Source organism: Festucalex cinctus, chromosome 12 (genome assembly GCF_051991245.1).
Source record: "Festucalex cinctus isolate MCC-2025b chromosome 12, RoL_Fcin_1.0, whole genome shotgun sequence".
Taxonomy (NCBI): domain Eukaryota; kingdom Metazoa; phylum Chordata; class Actinopteri; order Syngnathiformes; family Syngnathidae; genus Festucalex; species Festucalex cinctus.
The window spans coordinates 14,388,696-14,405,686 of record NC_135422.1 but is presented as its reverse complement, the minus strand read 5'-3'; the positions used below and the strand labels follow the sequence as shown (position 1 = coordinate 14,405,686).

Sequence of the window (16,991 nt, the reverse complement as noted above, 5' to 3'; positions counted from 1 at the left end):
CACCACCACCACCACCTCAAAAGCATCAAAGAGGCACTCCATCCCCGACCAAGCAAATTTGACGCAAACAAGTCAAACGATGGATTGGCTACTGAGGCTTTTTGTCCTCATTAAATCTCAGCTGAGAGGTAAAGGATTTGTCCTCTTCCACATATGAGAGGCACAATGCACTTCTGTATGTATATATACTATGTGTATATATATATATATATATATATATATATATATATATATATATATATATATATATATATATATATATATATATATATATATATATATTCATGAATACATAATAAGAACCAAACACAAACAAACACAATCTGGGTACGTTAGGCTTTTCCCTTCACATGAGCGACCTGCTTTGACAAAAGAAAACGTGATCCAAATCTGCAAGACGCGTCGTTAAAGCAGTGCACCTTTTAAATATGATTTATGTAAACATGAACGCCATTCGTCAAATCTCTTCCTACGCAAACGCGGTGACGGTCCAATAAAAAGCTCCATCGCGTCGCCGGCATTTATCGTCGATACAAACAAGCCACGGTAAAAAGTTTTTCAGAATTCCAACACTGGCAAAAAAATCAAACGCGCATGTATGTACAGAGGAGAAGCGTTTGGCGAACCATCGCTTATGTTTTCCAGTAAATGCTGTCAACAACTACACAAGTAGGGATGGGCATTTGACTAGATTTCTTTAATATACGGTACCAGGTAAGGTGGTAGCGGCTGTTAGCAAATAAAAAAATAAAATAAATGAAAATTGTAAAATGTTTTAATAAAATAAATACATAAAGAACAAAAAAAATAATGCCTGCAAATGAAAATCTATCTGTATTTTTGTTTATGAATTTTCAATGACGCAAATTTAATGCAACACAGTTAGCATTAGAAATCATTAGTTTAGCTAAATTATTCAAGTTCATCAGTTAGTGTAAATGAATGCAAATGTAAAAAAAATAATAAATAATGAATAAAGCTTTGAATATAAATGTTGTTTTCTTATTATACATGGGGTCTTTAAGTTTATTCAAAAACATTGGATATGGATGACAAATAAATAAATAAATAAATGTAAATACTAACTATTATTATTGAATTGTATTTTTCTACTAGTTATTCATTTTAGTATTTAAATAGGAAATGGCAATTAAATATTTCCTTTACATGTTGTGTAAAGGGGGAGGCGGTGTTGCCAAATGAAAAAAAAAAAAACACTTTAATTTATGTGCTGTAAAAACAGAAACTTTTATCCTAATTTTTAAATTGAAAAAAACATTTTGGGTGGAAATATTTAAACGGACATAATACAACGGTCAACAAAATTGTTTAAAACATATTGTTATATAAATATTTACAAATTTCTATAAATTGTGGCACAAATTTAATTTGACAGAATTCACAATGATTAACTAAACTCGATTATTCAGGTTAATATTAATACAATATGCCAGGTAAATAAATGTAAGTGTAACAAAATAATAAATATTTGTTCCGCATTTATAACTTATTGTTTTTAACAGTGAAAGACTATTTAGCTTTGCGTTAAATTAAAATAAACCATTTGCAAACATCCGCTATAACTTTGACAACAACGATCAAAATTTTTGCATTCAGAATTTCAGATGGCACATTTTAACAGAATTCTCAACCAAATTCGATGTGATTGTTCTGCCCATCCCTAAACATTAGCTGCGACAAGTTTCTTGTGCATGTTTCCCTTGATCGCATTATATAAAAAAGAAGTGGAATGTTTCAAAAAGCGCCAAAAACCAAAATGTTTCCCTACGTCGTTCATTCCCGACGTCAAAATGTGACAAAGTGCATTGTGGGAACACGGCAACTACTTGTTATGATGGTCGATACAGAAGAGGAAAGAGAGCAAAAAGATATCAAAAGCAACGCCAGCATGGTGGCTCACTGCATAACTTGCATCACTGCTGCATAATCAGTACATATATATTATATTATATATATACCATATATAAATAGTAGTCAAATATTTACCAGTATCAATAAGTGCTTACGTCCTAATATATAAATACATATTACAGTAATTACATGTTGACTTCCTGTAATTTTTGTGCAATAGCAAATTCCATGCAAGATAAAAACCACAACATTAAGTAAAAGAAAACTGTTTTTTTTTCTTTTTCAAAAGATGAATCAAGCTCGCAAAGCTCTTCCTCGACCTTTTTAAGCATCCTCCAAAGCAAAATAAAGGCACAGACCCTCATTGCGCAAGAAGCGTCAAAATTTGGACCGTCTCATAGTACGCCCCCCCAACCTCCAACCTCTTTTTATTTTACCGTAAATATAAGTAATAACTGCGCCACTGTATCACACCTCGATATGAGTACATGAAACAACAGTCTATTCGCAGAGTACACGTACAATAAAATACACCGCGTCTAAGAAGGAGGGAGTGTAATACGGAAAAGGGCTTTTTTTGTACAGTAATCTATAAATATAATTTATGTGCAATTGTATGCAAACTGCTATGTCAAACAAAAGGCATATTAGCATTATACAGTATATCTCTTCATATTGCACCTTCACCCAATGATAATAATAGTTAATAACCGTTGCTCGTCCAGTCCAAAGAAGCCAAGAAGCTGTGTCGTCATATTGCCTCAGTTGGGACCCAATCAAGTAGGCGGTACCCCAAGGTCCTTGGATGGGAGCTCTTAATCAACGAAGGGTCCCTTTTGATTGTGAGCGAGGCAGTCCAAAGAGAGCTGGATTCCTTGTAGCGAAGAATCTCTGTCGTCATATTGCCTAAGTCGGGACCCCGACAAGTGGGTGGCGGCCCAAGGTCTCTAATGCGGGTCCTCCGTGTTGATCTTGAGCGAAGCGATGGCTATCAAGCATGTCTGGACGTTCTCCTCCTGTACGCCGTCCCTGATGCCCGAATCCAGACTATCCTGGTCCTCCTCCGCCATCTCGGCGGCCCGGTGGGTGGTTCCCTCCTCGCTAGGCGGGCTCGGCAGCACGACGGAGGAGGCGGGGGAAGGTGGCGGCGCCCGAGGGGTTCCTCCGACGGGAAGGATGGGAAGCAAGCTGAAGGCCTGCTGCTGAGAGTGGAGAGGGAGGTGGCTCAGGAGATTCTGGTGGGCACCACCGGTAGCGGCGTTGGGAAGACTGGAAATGCTCCTCTGCTCCTGAAGACACAAAAAGGCGGTAGAAACGCATAGGAAATCAGTTGGCCTAACAAAATAGACAGCGGACCTTAATTCAGCGGTGTCAAGTACGGCCTGTGGGCCAGAACTGACCCAACAGGGCATTCAATCTGACCCGTGAGGACAGAAAACAAGGTAATACGAAAAAAAATGTGCTACACACCAGTTCCATTTCAAAGGCTCCTTGTTGCTGAGCCATTTCGATCTTGGCGTGCTGTCGGCTTTTGTCGCTGCTGCCTCGCTGCTGGTGGGATCCACCCCGTCGTGGCGACACGGCCCTCAGCACTACCCGTTGCCTGCCCCGCACCGCCGACTCCCGCTTCCCAGCCATCTCCGCCCCGGGTGACGTGGGTCGCTCCGGCGCGACAGGAGGGGAAAGGTGCTGAATGGGCGAGAACCCGGGCGAGCTGGGCCTCAGCGGCGAGGCGTCCCACCTGGGAGAGCAACGACCCCGCGGGGAGAGCTCACGCCGCGGGGACGGGTACCGCAGACGGGAGGGGGACGGTTCCCTGATCGGGGACTCCCAGCCGGGCGAGAGGAGACAAGAAGAATACGGGTCGAAAAGGAAGCCGGCTTGATCTGGGGACAGAACACTAAGCGAGTCATCCTCCACCGTCTTGTCTCTCTGGTCCGAGCCCGGCCACCTGCCGGAGACTGTGACGGTGACTGGCAGGGATGCGACGCCGCTGCCCGGCTGCGGACTGGTGCTCCTGGAACGCAGCTTGGGTGTGGAGTCGCCCTCGTAGTCGTCGTCCTCTTCATCGTCCTCGTCGACATCATCCGCGTCTTCGTCCATACCGTCGGAATATTCTGCGTCGGAGAACTGATGTTTAGCCGTAACCGCCACCTCTGCCTTGGATTCTTGTGGCGTCTCGTCTACTTTAAAGGAAAAAGCTAAGCTTTAGCTTTGTAAGGTTTTTTTTTTCCACATCTTTTGTCACATCTTCTTACCATGTTCCTGTATCTCCGTCTCATCCATTGACACTGACACGCCCAGCTCTAGACATTTCTTCATATGTGCTTTCGACTTCATATGTTTCGTCAGGTTTCCTTTTCAGAGAACAGAAAAGAGACTGACCTCAATTTTGTGTGAGCAAACGAGCAGAAAGAAAAACGATGCGAAAACAAATCAGCTGATGCTGTAGGAGCTCGAAATAGATCCGATGGTGTTCCGCTGCTGCTGCATTTTCACGTTGTGATTTTCACACACATTTTTGGACTATTTTTTGGACTATCCACAGCAAACAGGACTCTTGAATCGATACTGACCTTTAGTTTTGAAGGCAAAGTTGCAGACCTTGCAGATGTAGGGCCTCACGTCTGTATGGGTTCGGATGTGTTTCTTGAGCATGCTGGGCTTCTTGCAGCGGATGCCGCACTCCTCGCAAATGTATTTCCCCCGACCTCGGCCGCGGACATACACGTAGTCCTCGTTGGATTTGTACCTGACAACATGAACAAACACAGTGAGTGGCAAGTACCTTTTTATACAGTGACAAAAGCTCCTGGTATACTGACCCCCCCTCGAAGATCTTGATGCGCGTCGGAGCTGTTTGGGTATTTGACGCCTCCCTCTCCTTCCACTCTTCCTTGGCAGCCTTCAGTCTGAAACTGGTGTCTTTCACCTTCTTGCCCGGGTTGACGTCCGCCTCCTTGGGCTCCGGTTTCCTCTGCAGCTGATTCGGACCAGCAAACGTATTGTTAACACGGGATGTAACGCGACTCGGCCAGTCACTGTTGTCTCTTACACAGCGTGGTTGGCAAACATGAAGTGCCAAAGCTGGGAATAACCCTTACTTTGCTTTCTTGTCTTTTTGTGGCCTGTGCGTGGAACATTGTGATTTCCAACTAGCTCTGGTGGTTGGTTAGCTCGTCTAGAGGTCAGTTTTCACAAATTTGTACAAAAGTATGAATACACCCTAGTATATTAGTAAGATACGCTAACAGGAAACATTTGAATGAAAACACTTATCTAAAAATTAAAAAAATAAAAAGAAAAAAATATTAGATGAAAATAAAAATTGGCTAAAAATTGACATTGGAGAAAAAATATTGAGACATTTTGACAAAGAAAAATATTTTTTAAATATGAAACAAAAAATAATAGAAAAATAAAATACTGTATTTTGACAATTTCTGAAGAAATGGAGTGAGAGATTTGTTGGGATATTTTTAGGACATAATAGTAATTATTTGATTAAATAGTTGGTTCATTGTTAAAAATTAAATGATAATAAATTTTTTAAAAATCTGAATGAATTTAAGATTTTTAAAAATGCATTTATTTTATATAAATATATACTTATAAAAAATATTTTATTTTAGGATTTGTTGTATTAGTCTTTCTATTTAATACGAATAAAGACTATTTGTATTTAATACAAATAAATACTAATGCAAATAAATCCTAAAATATTGTTTTTAATATATAATTCATAATTGATGAAATTGCTACTGCAAATAAGCAATTTTAAAAACAACTTTTATACAAGGCATAATCCATCAGTCTGTTTTAAAATGTTACCCTTGAGAATTTTTTATTTTTTTTTTAACTTTGCCTCTCATTAGGATTGTGCTACTACACCTACAGTAATTATTTGACTTGTGCCAGTCTCATTAGCAAAGTCCTGGTGTACAAAGCAAGGTGGGGTGGGCTTTTATTTAACCTCCTCACCTGTTCAAATGTCTGCCGCCACAGGACGAGGGATGAAACCAATTTCCCATTGCCGGGCTGACACATGGCAGCCATTGAGTAGATCAACTTGCCTCCTTTCTGTTTGGAGTGCAGCAGGGCCAGTGCGGCACTGGTGCTCAGCTCCGGTGGATTGGGATTGTGTGAACTGACGCGCCAGGTGGCGTAGACGGAACAGGAAGCACCGCCACCGCCTCCCCCTTCGCCGTCGTGTGAGCAGCTTGGCTTGGTGTAGCTGAGATAACACCAGCTCACACCTGTCGCAGTGCGAAGACTTGGAAAGGGGGACGGCGTCCCCCGATGCTCGGCCCCTGAGACCAGGACATCTCGGCTGAAGAGCGGCTGTGCCCCCGTGTCCATCTGCGCCCGCTTATCCGCGCCTGCTTCTCTGGGATACATAGGCGAGCTGGTATCCAAAGAGCTGCTCTCCATAGCGGACTCCATGCTGTGGTCGTCGGTCACTTTTCGAAGCGTGATAAACTTGCTCCTTTGTGAATCATCCTCCAAGTGGCACTTGCCCAGCTCCACTGCACTCAGCTCCTCCACAATTTGCCCAAACATCCTTTCCTCCTTCACACGCTTCTGCTGCTTGACTTCCATAAAGAGGTCTAGGCTGCTGGCAGGCGAGAGCATTCGTTTATTTGCGCCGCCGCTGGACGCGTTGGTGGTGGAGATGGTCCGGGAGGTGAGGGAGAGGGGGATGCCTGTCTTGAGCTTGGCCGAGGACAGGTCCAAGGCTTCGATAGAGACAGGATGTGTGGCGGGTCGATTCTGAGAGGCAGCTAACGCGGGGCTAACTCTGTCATAGTGATTGTCAAAGATCTGTGACACAGATGTGTACGTTAGACTGCCGTAGCTCGGCACGTGAGTCTGGATTCTCACAGGGATTAACAAGCCGGGATGCGGTGGTTGCAGGAGTATGTTCCCGGTAGAAAAGATTGGCAGTGTTGAAGGGGTGGCGCCGCCACAAAACACTTGCACGTGCGAGGCCTCGGTGTCCATGCTCAGTGACTCCTGGCGCACCAAGTTCCCCCTCCGTCTCTCCTTTGCCAGGTCCCCAGGTCTAACTTTGGATGTTGGATCGAGGCTACCATAGTCAAATGATACGCTGCGTACCTCTGGGAACTCCTTGCGCAAGTTGCAAGGCGCCTGCTCCGAGGAGGAGCGTCTCATTTCATGCTGCTGACGCTGATGGAGAACGGAGAGCGAGTGGCCACTTCCCGGCACAGCTAGGAGCTCGAGAGGCTTGCCAAATTCATCCTGCCTGGCCGGGGAAACTGGCTTCAGGCTCTCCTCCCTCTCAAAGGAGAAGGCGGAGCTGTAAGATAAGTTGCTGTCCTGACTGGGGCTGCGTGAGAGGCTGGTGCAGGCCGACTCGAAACTGGATTCCCCCGAGGAGTGCTCGATGTCGGCAAGGCGCAACCTTTTTTTCTTTGGGGGGAGTTTTTCAGGAGGAAACTGGGCTAAAGTTTCACTCCGCTGCGGCCATTGAAACTCTTCCACATGCTTCTCCGGCTCCTTCACCGGTACGTCCGGAGCTTTTTCCGGACTGTCGGGCTCCACGGTGACCCTGATCTCCGGTACTTGTATGTTGGACTGTCGCACTAGTTTAGCACCCAACTGAAAGGACTGCCTTAGAGTGCCATCACCCCTTTCCATCTCAAACGACTCTTCCATGGGCTGAAATGAGGAAAAGACCTCCTGCCTCTGTCTGAGAGTCTTGTAGGACTCTGACTGTTCAGAGTGAGGCCTGTTAATGAAGTTTGTGTGCTGGATAACCGAAATGACGTTTCCTAATGTTTTTCGGGCACCTATTTCAGGGCTGACTGATATGTCCATGTCAATCCTGTCCAGCTGTGTACTCAAATGCCCTTTGACGACACCGACCAGGCCATGGCCAACTAGCTTTGACTCATAATCTTTACCGGAGTCAAACATTTCTTCACACTGTTCGTGATGCGCCTCATACTGAGATGGCAAGTCCTCCTCTTCCCGCTTTTCTTTCCGGCGCTTCCGCGTGGTCAGTTCTACGGCATGCCTCTGTAGGTTCGCGCTCGGTGGATAATTGTCCGTTTCCAGTCCCGCAAGTGACATCTCACTTGTCTTCACGTGGCCTTCACTGTCCGTGTGGCCCTCGTGGGATGGCACCTCAAAAGCAGCTTGCCGCCGGAGTCTCCTCATGCCCCCATTGCTTGTTCTCTCATCGAATGAGTGGCTGCCCCGGAGGGCCTGGGGCATGGTCAGGCTGACCGCCGAGGATGTGGGCATGGAGTTGCTCCTGAGGAGTGTTCCCATGTCAGAGCCACTGTCAAACTGTGCCTCTTTTACCTCTTCCCTCATGAAGGACTTTGTATTTATTTTGATTGACTCAACTGTGTCCTTTTCCTGGGTGAAAACACGGGAAACTCCTTTCTCTGTGCATCTTCCTGTGTCACTGGAATCTGCGTTGCAAGCAATGTAAGTTGTGGTCTGCTTGGGGCTGGGCCTGTAACACTTTCCGAACATAATTTCCTGGTAGGATTTGGCATTAGCATTCGGCGGACTGGTCTGATGCTCTGCACTTTCAGATCGGGAAAAGTAGCCGGAATCCGTGCTGCCTTTACTCGACTGACTTGGAAGCGACAGATTATGTTCTGAGTCGCTGCTCCTTTTTTCCGACAGTCGAAGTGCGAGCCTTTGTTTAATTGTGCAAGATTGAATTGCGCGGTTAGCCTCAACAGTGGTGACAGGAGGGGCGTTGATTTCCGGGGGGTGGGATGAGCTGTCCTGAGTCGACGTCGACATTGCGGATGCTTTTTTGTGAGAAATGAGGTTGAGCACTTTGACGGCGGTGTGATCCGAAGCCTCCGCCGGGGAGTCCAGCAGCAGCAACGGGTCATTGAACGCATCGTCGTCAGTGTCCGTGCTCTGTTCGGCGTCCGAAAACAATTCCCCTTCGCCTTCGCCTTCGAAAGACCCCTGGTCCATGTTGACGTTGTGAGGGAACGGCGACGTTCCGGCCTTGACCGAGTGTGCGTGGGACTTCCGGTGTTTGTACAAATTGCTCTTGGTTTTGAAGGAGAACCCGCAGGGGACGCATGGGTAGGGCCGCTCCCCGGTGTGCGAGCGGATGTGTTTCTTAAGCACGCTGGGTTTGGCGCAGGCCCTTCCGCAGTAATCACAAACATACTTGCCAGGCTTCTGCGGTTTCAGGTCAGCCTTACCGCCAGCATCTGACTGCAGCTCCATCCCTGAATAGCAACTCTGTTGTTCAGGTGAACTGGGGGACTTCTTTTGTCTTCCAGCTGCTTTGGCGGCCTGCAGTGAAAACAACGAGACTTCAGTGTCTTGAGCTTGGGAGATAGAATCCTCAAAATTCAACGGCTTCCCCGAATCGGGCGCTTTTTTGGAACCACATGCATCTCTGGCCGGGCCCTCTTGCAAGTGCTGTTGCCACCCTTTGCCCTCCATTTCCGCTGATGGACTCCTACTTATTTTGGCCGCCTCGGGTGTGCATTTTTTTGGTGCGGCATCTCTGTCCTGACCTTCTGGAGAGCCTGTGGCAGTTTCGAGCGACTCCATGAATCCAACGTTGCGATCGTTTCTTGGGGATAGTATTTTTTTAGGGGTCAGTAGTGATGTTTACATACACGTGGGATGGCTCATCTGCAATAAAGGAAACAGAAAGTGGAGATTCAATGAGGATGAACACTTAGTAAATTTGCCAGAAAGATTGACTTTTTGCTTTGTTTTGAGAGCTCAAATTTGAGTTGTGATGGACCTTACACTGCCTCTTGAGTGAAGTGAAAATAAAATTGGAACAATTACGGTACCAGTACCAGTACAATAATGCTCTTGCAAGGAAAAGCACAGTTACTGATGCACTTTCCGCCATTTATTGTATGACACCAGCAGTCCAACACACGAAATGAGAATACTCGCAAAGAGCTGCTGTAGCAATAAATCATGCCCAGATGCTCACATGCAGACTAACCAGTCACTCCAGCTCCTGAAGTCACTCACTGACCTTGCCACGGGTGCTTTTCATTCAACAAGATTTCAAAATTTCAGTTCTAAAAGTTATTTTAATGTACCGTATTCTGCAGTCATCTGTCAAAGTGGGCCTGGCGGTGGTTCTTTTGACCGTCTGCCAGTGGGATTATTTTAGAAGTAATGAGCGACTTTTGATGGAATATTTTTTTTGACAACAGCATGTTTGGGTGGGTTCGGGTGGGATGGCCCCTTCTTTGCAGCCACACGTTTATCCAAATCCCAGATTTATTTAATGCTGTGGTGTCACTTCAGTTTGATTAACCACACAGCCCCTTGTTTAAATGACGCTAATGTAGCTTGCACAAAATGTTCTCGTTAAACTTGCAAGTATGACTCAGTATTGAAAGCTAAAAAGTCCAACGCACAAAATGAGAGTCGGATGTGCCAACCACTAGACCACAGAGCTGCCCACCTTAAATTCCACCATGTATGCACACTGACACCATTGGTTTCAGTGCAGTGGCGTATAAGAAATAGACATGCAGTAGCATCAACATCACCTCGTATTCCCTCACGTCTCACACTCGGCAAAGAAACGCCTCCCCTCATGAATTCTGGGAATTGGTTTAGCCTTAACACTGGAGGGCACGTCATCCTCCTCCTCCTCTTCCTCCTCCTACTCTTCATCCTCTCAGTATCAAATACGGTGTCCTCCCTAACGAGGTTATGTAAGATTATCTGGTTCAAACCCTCCGAGTTCCCCCTTAATGAGGACATCCTTTCTCTCTATATATATTTTTTTCATCTCTCCTTTGTTGGCGCACCACGGACGCACTCGGCCCCTCGCGATTCACCGAGGATGCAAATCCAAGGTGACTCGCCGCATGCGGACAGTCGTGTGAAAATAACAGACGTGGGAAGGGCGGAAAATGTGGGGTGCGCCAGATTTGAGTGGTAAAAAACATACTGCACGATACCTACTCGGCTCAACACACGCTAATGTTAGCTTAGCCTGTTGCTGTTCCATAGTCTCCATTTTGCTGTGACGCTCCGCTTTCTTGCTGGCCCTCAGTCTTCTCTTGAATAAAACTAGTCTCCTTGTGACTAGAAGTAAATAATAGGCTAGAGCGTTATACTCCGATGTGTTCAACGTAGCGCGTTTTTCACAATTTCCCATTAGCTTGGCTTAAACAAAAAATGTGCGCATTCCTAAGTTTCCTTTTAGTACGGCTTGATCTGTTCAACGGGATGTGATTTTTCATTTTCTCATTACATATTAGCGTGACTGGATCTAATCGATGTCTTCATTGTGGCATGTTTTCACAGCTTCCTGATAGCATAGCTTGATCTGGTTAGCATGGTAAGATGCGGTAGGTTTTTCATTTACCCATTAGTGTGAATTGATATGAAAGATATATGGTGAGTTTGTCATAGTTTCCTGTTAGTTCAGCTTCAGGTTTTTTATTTATTTATAGTTTGTAACTTCTTATTTATGTGGCTTTCTTGAACAGAAAAATTAAATGTGACATTTTTTGCAGTTTCGTTAGCATGGTTTTAGTTGACTGATGTATTTAGCACACTTTTTTGTTGTTACCCCTTGGTGTGGCTTGATTGGAAATATGCCTCAATGGCGGTGTTTTCACAGTTTCACATGCTAATTTTTTTTGCAGTTTTCAAAGTGCAAGTTAGCAAAGCTGAACCATGTGCCCTTTTTGGGGGGGTTCTTTTCTCTCGCGGTTTTGTTTAGTAGCCTTGTGTTAAATCTGGTGTTTTTATTGCAAATGCCATTAACGTGGCCGATGATGTTTTCAATACGGTGGGTTTTTCGCAGCTTCCCCTCAATCCAACTTGCTGTTAGCATTCCGAGTGATGCATTCAATCCGGTTGGCATAGCTTGACCTGACTAATGCGGCAGGTTTTTTAAGATTTTCTGTTGATGTGAGTCGAAGTTTTGGGATTGTTTTTCACAGCTTCTCATTCGCATGGCTCAATCCAAGTGGTGTTCAACGTAACATGTTCTTCATCTGGTTAGCATGGCAAGATGCATTCATTGCTTTGTTGTTGTTGTTTTCCCCAGTTACCCTGAACTGGATGTAAAAGACTGTTGCAGTTTCAACTGACTTCAATTTAACAGTTTTTTTTTTTTTTCTGAAGTTCCCATTCGTGTGTCTTGATCCATTCGATGCATTCAATGCATCATTTTTCCACACATTCCAAATTAGAATGTAGCTAAACTCAATCTGCTTTATGTGTCATTTTTCAGACAGCTTAGTGTGACTTGATGCGTTCATTGCGGTGGGATTTTTTATTTTCTCGTGGCATTATCCAACTGATGTGAACCAGTCCAGAAATACATGCGACATGTTTTTGCAGTTTCAAAGTGTTAAACAACGCACCGTAACTGAACTGAACGAGTGGAGCCGAGTCGGTACCATGCAGTGGAAAAGCAGGTTAACACAACATTCTGGGGTGGCGTATGCTTGGGGGGGTTGGGTTGGGGGTGGTTTGGAAGCTCCCTCCTCAAGGTCGATCTGACCTCATTGCTTAGTTTCCATCCCTCTGAGGTCCTGAAAAGACGACTGCGGCGTATGCCAGATTAATCCCGTGTTCCGGCGCACGCACACAAAGACGCCGACGCATGTTGTCGTGTTGCACCTGTGCAACAAATGCATGACACAGCAGCGGTGTGAGGCGCAGGTGGGTGGGAGGAAAAAAAAATAAAAAAGAAAGAAACACTCCGTCCCTTTAAACGCTAGCATCCATAAATATCACAATGACATTCGCACGCATGCAGCCCCCTCCACATGATCCTCATACAAACCTGACATTTCAACCCCCTCCTCTCCTTCCACGTCCCGCATCCTCGTTCCTCATCCCGCACGGTCCATTCCGCCTCCGCCGGGATAGGGGGAAAAAACGCGATGGTAAACGTCCCATCAGTCCGGAGCGGCGGCAGTAGCGTCGCACATTCGGAGCGTTCTATTGATGTGAGCCAGTCACCAGAGAAAATACCCAAGCATGACGTGCAGACCCGGGAACAAAAATAGCAAAGGGGCCCTGGGAGGGATTACACAACGGCCCACGTTTCAGGGCGCTTTTCCTCTCCCGCTCTGGCAGCTCACTCAGGCTGGGTAGGAGGAGGAGGAGGAGCGAGAGGGGAGGGGAGTCAGATGTCATGATCATTGTCAGAAGCTGCTCTCCATTCATCAAGAACTGAGAACCTCCCTTCAAAAGGTGCTATTCAAGATGGCGTATGGCGAGGAGGAAGTAGGAGGACGGGAGGGGGGAAAAAAAGCCTTGTGGCTCTTTTGTGAGGCGCTCGGAGCTTCCCGTCACGACGTCCTCGGCCTCCATTCACAAACGAGGAGAACCATCGACGTCGTGACGAACCGAGCGGGGGCACAATGCCGCCAGATGATGTGCAGCTGCGCGCCGCATCCTGAGTTTGTGTGCCAGCTTCTTCAAACCTCAACACGACAGTACAGTCGCCATATCCCCCACCCCCACCCCACCAGACTTCAGTTCCTTTGAGTTTCATATAGAGAGAAATATACACACAAAAATGTGAGCACAAAGAAGACTTATTAGTTTCGCCAAATCTTCCATGCTTCGCCCACGCGCGATGGCGAACACTCAAATTCTTCACAAGCGACAGTCAGCCATCTGTCAAGTACACATGGCGAAAATTCGGTAGCAATCCGACAAAAATCCCTCCCAAGATCTTGTTTTTGAAGTACTGGTGAAAATGTGCACTACGAAACCAAAATAACTCCAAATTGGCCACTTCAAACCAAAATGTTGTCCTTCGTGAGACATTTTTGTCGGCCTACGTATGACAGACATGATTACAAAATGTCACGTTGCTAAGGGAAACTATCTTCAGCAGTTGAATTTTGACAATAGAATTGACAGTATGGGTGCTACTGAACCAAAATGGCTGCTTCTACAAAATGGCTGTATTCCTGTGCTGTCTCAGGAATTACTTTGGTGGGTTTATTCATGATAGACATGTCTACAAAATGTCATGTTTTCTAAGTTAAACAGTCTTATGTTTTCTTTTCCAAACATAAACTCCAATTTATTTATTTATTTATTTATGTTTGAGTGATGTTAGAAGCAATGCATAAATTATTTCTCAGATTATACTTGTGATGCAGTTTTGAAAAAAATGAAGAACAAAAAAAAAAACAGGGCAGTGTTTCCCCCAGTGCTTTATAAGCCTGGCGGCTTATAAAGCGAATCCAATCGTTGCATTTTGAAATGTTCTTGAATCACACTCCCGTATATCTATATATTTTTTAAAAAAAAATGCTATTCATGACAGTTTTATCGTAAGGCCATCATACTGTGGACGACACATCAATAAATATCAGATTATTTTTTTTTGTGTGTGTTATTATGGGATCGTTACTGCACTCCTCGGCTAAGTGGCCTAACAAGTGGAGAATGCCAAGCGTGTGTATTGAGAGGAGCACCTCAGGGCGCTATTCTTAGTCATCGAGCGTGGAACAAGTTGGAGCTCGCTTGTGGCTCCATTATGCAGCATAGGACTGGGGGAGTCGTGTGTGGGGGGGTGAAGGGGGGAATGGCTAATACAGTCAAGGTCGAGCCGCTCGTCGTCTATAAATACAAATGCTCCCTCTCGGGAGGATGCACACTTGCTAGGAACAGCTGAGCGGGATTCCATGTTGCACCCCACCTCCCTAAAATGAGCACATGACAACACAGTGGATGACGGGGGGGGGGGGGGGGGGGGGGGGGGGGGGTTATGAATGGAAGGTTTGAGGGTTCCTCCCAGGCCAGTCACACACATCATACATCATTCAGCTTCATCCTTCCGCCGCCACCGTCTCTTTAAAATCGAAAAATAAGCTTGACACCTAGTGGTGCGTCGCCATGGCAACAGAGTCTGCCACAATGGCCCAGCTTCCTGTCGGCATATATAATTACCAGCACACGTAGGAAGTAAGTGTGAGGATGCGGCAGGGAGGGGAAAAAAAAAGGCGTAAAACGGCATTCAAATCCCATTTTAACAATGTTGACATTAGCATATGTCATTGATTACATGTGTGTTTGTCAGAATAAAACTATAATAAAAGAAACATACTAAAATTAAGTACAATGTAAAAATGTTTTTTGAAAATTAGCAATTTTACTAATGGGATGTACTTTGTACTATGATCATATTTCTAATAGTATAGTAAAATATTTGGGGGGGAAATAAATTATAATAAAATAGTCAATGTTACTATTTATAATTATTAAAGAGTGGAGATATATAAATGTTATAGAGGATATACTTTGTTTACATTATTTAAAATTAAGATATTAAGGTATCCATGCACTACATTTTATTATGAATTTTGACTTTAAAAATAAGGAATAATATCTAAAACATTTTTGTCATTTAAAAAAAAAATAGGAGCAGAATATGAAAAAAGAAAATTCCAAATGTTTCAACATAAAAAAAATCATATCTGTGACAGATTTTAATGTTTATATAATGAAATATATAAAAATAAAAATGTTGAAATGTCACGTAACAATATATTTTGTAGCTGTAACATTTTTACTATCTATAATCTACATCCATATATATGTTAAAACTATACAAATTAAATACAAAATTATGTGACTTATTCATTGTTTAAAAAAAAAAAGTGAAGATATTTTGAAATGTGTATTAGGTATGAAACTACACATAAATATTAAATCTAAGAATGTATAAATTTATATGTAGGCCTATACAGTACATAGATATAAACATCAATCAAATAGTAATAATAACAGTAAAGTAAAATTATCAAAGCTATTCATTTGATAAAACTATCACATCCAAAAATTATTCAATCTTATGTAGTTTTCAACGTAATTGAAAAGAAAAGCGAACATACCACCATATTATTTGCAACACGTTTGAATACAAAATTTGGATCAATACAGTATTAAATTTTTTAAATAAATCTACAAATATCTAAATTGTTGAATTGTTCGTCCAATTCAAACATGGCTTCTTTTGCATGGTACTGTCGGATCAGCTGTCATGTGCCTGCCTATATGGGGATATCCGGCTCACAAGTGCGCGTGTGCGCGCGCTTTGCTGTTGTTGAGGTGGGGGAAATGCATGGACCCGAGAACCCCCTTGGTCGCCCCCCCCACCCCCATCTGCATGTCATGGAACATTTGCAGATCAGGGACCTCCCCCCGTTAAAAAGCGTGCGGCAGCGGGGAGGGAGCAGACACAACGCCCCCCCCCCCCCCCCCCCCCTCTCAGGTGACAAACATTGTCCCCCCTCCCCATTTAAGACCCCCCACCACTAGCAGCCTAAATTCGGATCGGAACAACCGTTGCGCCAAAAAAAAAAAAAAAACAGCATTAAAAAAAAAATAATAATTAAAAAAAACGGTGGCGGATGCTTACCAGGTGTTAGACGGCACCCAGGTAGCTTCATTGGACCCCCGGGTTGACGGATGTACGAGACGGGGGGGAGCGCTGAGGATGCTGTCCGGGGGGGTCGCTTTCTTTTTGGAGTCGTCCGAGATGAGCTTGGAGCGTATCCTTACGCCTCCTCATGGATGCAGTTCATCCAATTGCCACTAGAGGACGCCAAAAGCAGCTCACAGCTTTTGATTCAAAACAGCAGCTATTCAAGATTCAAAGCCCCTCCCCCTTGAGAAAGTTAAAGCAACACAGATATGCAGTCGTAGAGTTATAGAAAATAGTTGGACATTTTGACACAAAAAGTTGTACGTTTCAAGATTAAAGTCATAGTATTACACCATAAATTGTATTCTCTTCAGGAAATAGTTGTGATTTTCTAGGAAGAAGTAGAACGTTTTCAAGATATTAACTTTTTTATTTTCAAGATTATGGTATTATATTACAAGAATAGTGTATATTATATTTTCAACAAAAAATTTTAAAGTATATTTTCAAGAACAAAGGCATGAGATTTATAGGAAAAAAATAGTTATATTTATATTAAAATTTTAATATATACAGTGAACAAATATTTATTTTATTTTTTTAATTATTTTGTAAAAAAAAAAAAAAAACTATATATATATATATATATATATATATATATATATATATATATATATATAAGAAACGTATATATTGACCCAAAAACAGGATTTTTTTTTAG

At 43.8% G+C, this 16,991-nt stretch overlaps 2 protein-coding genes across 5 annotated transcripts in view; one reads left to right on the top strand and one right to left on the bottom strand.

Annotated features, from left to right (window-relative positions):
• Positions 1-16,991, top strand: part of dusp23b (dual specificity phosphatase 23b) — a 61,799-nt gene that overhangs the window by 31,020 nt on the left and 13,788 nt on the right. The window lies entirely within an intron of this gene.
• Positions 82-16,426, bottom strand: hivep2b (HIVEP zinc finger 2b). Of its 3 annotated transcripts, none has more exons than XM_077538771.1 (7): positions 12,665-13,016; positions 5,854-9,516; positions 4,698-4,855; positions 4,449-4,624; positions 4,131-4,229; positions 3,343-4,055; positions 82-3,161 (listed from the first exon to the last, which is right to left on the bottom strand). In XM_077538771.1, the coding sequence occupies exons 2-7, from the start codon at positions 9,430-9,432 to the stop codon at positions 2,820-2,822; spliced, it is 5,067 nt and encodes a 1,688-aa protein (XP_077394897.1). In that variant the 5' UTR covers positions 9,433-9,516; positions 12,665-13,016; the 3' UTR covers positions 82-2,819. The 3 variants fall into 3 exon arrangements, with proteins under 3 accessions (XP_077394897.1, XP_077394896.1, XP_077394895.1); XM_077538770.1 differs by lacking the exon at positions 12,665-13,016 and adding an exon at positions 16,265-16,426 and having other exon boundaries at positions 83-3,161; positions 3,343-4,058; XM_077538769.1 differs by having other exon boundaries at positions 83-3,161; positions 3,343-4,058; positions 12,665-13,015.

What these genes read in the sequence shown, in the direction of transcription:
- hivep2b (XM_077538770.1), bottom strand. Translation starts at nt 9,432, where the DNA reads ATGGAGTCGCTCGAAACTGCCACAGGCTCTCCAGAAGGTCAGGACAGA. An exon ending in GGCGGCAGACATTTGAACAG is followed by an intron (nt 4,856 to 5,853) that starts GTGAGGAGGTTA and finishes GGTCCGAATCAG; the next exon opens with CTGCAGAGGAAACCGGAGCC. An exon ending in CTTTGCCTTCAAAACTAAAG is followed by an intron (nt 4,230 to 4,448) that starts GTCAGTATCGAT and finishes TTCTCTGAAAAG; the next exon opens with GAAACCTGACGAAACATATG.